A 4,063-nucleotide genomic window follows, 5' to 3' on the forward strand; every position below is an offset into this window, starting at 1 on the left:
CACACTTTTCATAATCTTGGTACTATTAGCGAATAGTATATAGACATATAACCCATTCGCCGTGTTAATATCTGACAAGAACATTAATGGAGCTAGTACCAATCCCTATTATACCCCATTTGTCCCTTCTCTCCAAATGAATATCTCAACCTTCACCCCTGTTGTCAAAGCCTGCCCTTCAGAAAATCCCACGTCCATTCTAATATGCCACCTTTAATTCCTCCAACACTTTCATATTTCCACATTAATCTATTGTGTGGCATCTTTTTAAAAGCTTTCTCCAGGTCAAGACATACACAATATGTCCAACCATCTCCTTCATGTAGCACATCGACTGCTTTCGAATTAAAACTTAATTTGTTCTTGACTAAGGACCTTCCTCTACCTTTTGAATTTGAAATGGTTGTCTACCAGGTCCTTTCTCCACCAATTATTTGACCCACTGGTCTTTTCACGAGTTTTAGCATATTTTGGTTATTGTGTTAGTTAAGGATACTGGGCTATAGATAAGATGTTTCTCTACTTTCTCCCTTGTAGATTGGTACCACGTTTACCTTTTTCTGATCCCATGGTCGTATCCCTTCTTCCAATGAACACATAATCAGGTGGAGTGTTTTGCCGACCAATTGCTCTCAATATTATTCTAATTCCCATTTAGAGGTCAAATCTAGTGCTGGGTCTTTCTTAATTGTAAGTGTTTTTGATCATTATTCACTTTGTTCTCTTCCAATCTTAAATTGTTTAATATATCTCAGATTATTTTCTTCTCTCGTACGAATTCTTCCTCCTTGTTGAATACCGATTGAATACTTTTATCTATTGATTTAGTCTCTTTTTTTCCTCATATACTACACATCAACTTTCCGTTGAAATATTCCTTTTCTGGTTCAACCTACCATTTACAAATTTATAGCACAACGTGGGTTCATCTTTACATTTCACTATATTTGTTTTTGTGTGTGCGCACGCTCGCGTATGCGCGTTAACAAATATCAACGTGACAAGAAATCGATATGTACATTTTTATATCAGAAAAGAAATAATATAATCTTCATTGTCACTAAAAGTAAAGCCACATTGATGAAGAATTACATCATCGTAAGACATGTGACGTCACGACCACGGTAAACTAAAGTGGAAATTGGTTGTATAAGATGATGAGCGCTCAGTCAACGAGGTACGCCCTAAACGTCTTGGGGAAGGTAATCTCGTTAGCCCAGAGCTCCTTCCCTATATAATTACAAGTCTCCTCCTGGAACTCCAGAAACCGAACGACACAAGCATTTGGTACACCGATAGATCAAAGAACAGTTGAATTGAAATCTACATCGGATAACAAAAAATAAACAAGAAGACTTGTGCCGAAGAACAGAACACTCTCGAAAGTCATTTGGCATCACCCAACGAAGAAACATCGGGAAATTTCTAATCTTAACCTCGACTTCTAGAACCAACGTCCTCACCTTCACAATGTTCCCCTCAATCTTCAACGGAACAGGACCTCGAGCTCTGGCTCGAACCCAAGAATTCAGCTTCGGCTATCCTGACGGAGTCGTTATCAGTGACCTCGTTCCCGACCACATGAAAGAGTATGTCCATCCTCACTGGATGAATTTCCCTCCTGTAAATCCAATGGTTCATTACATATTGGGCGTCGTGTATCTCTTCCTCGGAACAGCGGCTATTTGCGGAAACGGAATTGTTCTCTACGTTTTCCTCAAAACTAAGGTGAGCTGTTGTGTTATCGCACCAAACACATGAGATATGCTATGTACATATACATATGCAACCATGAACGTTATTTGAATTTTCACGTTTTATCACTGTTTGGGTTACTGCAAGCACAAAGCCCATTTCCCGATTTACTTTAAACTACCTTATCTTCCCCCCAGAATCTTCGGACGCCCGCTAACATGCTAGTCGTTAACCTGTCCTTCAGTGACCTCTGCATGCTGCTCTCACAGTTCCCTTGGTTCACTTGGAACTGCTTCATGGGAGGAGTGTGGTACTTTAGTCCATTCATGTGCGAGCTCTATGCTTGCCTGGGCGCTATCACAGGACTGTGTAGCCTCTGGAGTCTTGTCTTCATTTCCTACGACAGGTAAGAGTGGAAAGACGTACAGATTTTGAAGAAAAAAAAAAAATTCTTCATTAATGTGGTCAATGCGTTTGTTACGTTGTCTACTCTCTTTCAATAAGTAGGTTCTAATTTTTTTTGTTTTGGTGATCCCTTCCATGTTTAAAACGTTGTAGAGAATTTCTTTTATATGAGAAATTTAACCTCTCTTTATTATAGCTATCTGTCCATCCTCTACCTTTTTGTTCATTTGTTTGATCAAAAAACAATGATTTGTACTCTTGAATAAACACAAACACACACAGACACACACACACACACATCCCGTCTATATTTAATTAATTTCTTCTATTTTCTTGGCACCAGGTACAATGTTATTGTGCGTGGTATGAATGGTACAAAGTTGACGAGTGGCATGGCCTTTGGCATGATGATGTTCTGCTGGGGCTATGGCATCCTCATGTCCATCTTCCCCTTCATTGGGTGGGGAAAGTACATCCCAGAAGGTAAATATATTGGCATGAATCTCGTTTCTTTATTATAAGTAGGACTGAAGAACTACAGTGTGTTCATTTTTTTTCATTCAGAAGAACATGTCATAGATCACGTCACTTGACATGGAAGTCTCGGTGACGTCAGAAAAGTTAAATAGCCTCATGTGAAATGACGAAGTCTTTTGGTTCAGACTCTTTAGTCGAAAGACTGACCATCAGCTGAAGGAAATAGTTGGATAGGTTAAAGATGGACTGAATTTGATCTCCCCTCGCCCTACAGGAATCCTGGACTCTTGTTCCTTCGACTACCTGACACGTGACTGGAACGTCCGTTCTCACGGTCTGTGCCTCTTCATCTGTTGTTTCTGCATCCCGCTGTTGTGCATCGCCTTCTTCTACGTGTCCATCATCAAGGCCATCTGCGCCCACGAAGCCGCCATGCGCGCACAGGCCAAGAAGATGAACGTTTCCAACCTCAGATCCAGTGGCGAGAGCGATGGCGATTCAGCCGAAGTCCGGATTGCCAAGGTGGCTGTAACCAACGTCTCCCTGTGGTTGATCTGTTGGACGCCCTACGCAGCCATTGTTGTCCAGGTGAGGAACGGGAGTGCTCCATCTCCTGTTGCATTGTAGACCTCCACCAGAAACTATACTTTCTCAATTCACTAAGGCTTGAGGTTCCCCTGAGAAATGCTGTGATATTCTGAAGACACTTGTCTATATATCGTGTTACCTTAGTCGTTTCCTTATTTTCTGTGGTATGACTATTGACTGTAAAGGAACCAGGAAATCACTCCATCGTAGTAATTTTCTTTTTTTCACATGACCAATTTACCTTATCTTTACTTTCTGAGACACTTACTTTGAACCGCCAAGGAAACCATTGAAACTAATTTCTGATCAAATTTATTTGGTTTTAACCTACAGGGAATGTTCTTCGATCAAGCATCGATCACTCCGTTGGTGTCGATGCTCCCAGCCCTGCTGGCAAAGACCGCGTCTTGTTACAACCCCATGATCTATGCTATCAGCCACCCCCGCTACCGGCTGGCGCTGCAGAAGGAGCTTCCATGGCTCTGCATCCATGAGGAGGCACCCTCCAGCAAAGCCTCGAACGACAGCCAGTCGACAGTCACAAAGGACGAAAAGGAATAATCTGAACTTCATCCATCCACGACACGCTCATGACCATGTGATACGAACCTTTCTAGTCAGACATTCGCTCCATGTAATCTTAGGTACCTTATGCATGAAAAATACATAAAAATAAATGAGGGTTTAATTTCTTATTGTAAAGTATTATTTCGTGCCCGCTTTGAAATATATATAAGAGACATTTCTTTTTGCAATCGTGACTTGCTTGTTACTAAAGATGGTTTCTGTGTACGCCGAAAGAAGTCAGGGTGGTCGACGCAATTACCTTCCTTACGCACATCCCCAAGGGGCTGGTACTTGATCTCCGGACTGGTCCCTAGACAGTACTCGACCATAC

The 4,063-nt window shown here is 41.6% G+C and overlaps 1 protein-coding gene across 1 annotated transcript; it reads left to right on the forward strand.

Moving 5' to 3' along the window:
- Positions 1-358: 358 nt before the first annotated feature.
- On the forward strand, positions 359-3,808 carry LOC143022062 (compound eye opsin BCRH2-like). The gene is made up of 5 exons (XM_076180009.1): positions 359-1,728; positions 1,893-2,101; positions 2,444-2,583; positions 2,852-3,165; positions 3,499-3,808. The coding sequence occupies exons 1-5, from the start codon at positions 1,471-1,473 to the stop codon at positions 3,724-3,726; spliced, it is 1,149 nt and encodes a 382-aa protein (XP_076036124.1). The 5' UTR covers positions 359-1,470; the 3' UTR covers positions 3,727-3,808.
- The last annotated feature ends 255 nt before the right edge of the window (positions 3,809-4,063 follow it).

This window comes from Oratosquilla oratoria, chromosome 43 (genome assembly GCF_046742065.1).
Source record: "Oratosquilla oratoria isolate Oo_2021 chromosome 43, ASM4674206v1, whole genome shotgun sequence".
In the NCBI taxonomy this organism is placed as follows: domain Eukaryota; kingdom Metazoa; phylum Arthropoda; class Malacostraca; order Stomatopoda; family Squillidae; genus Oratosquilla; species Oratosquilla oratoria.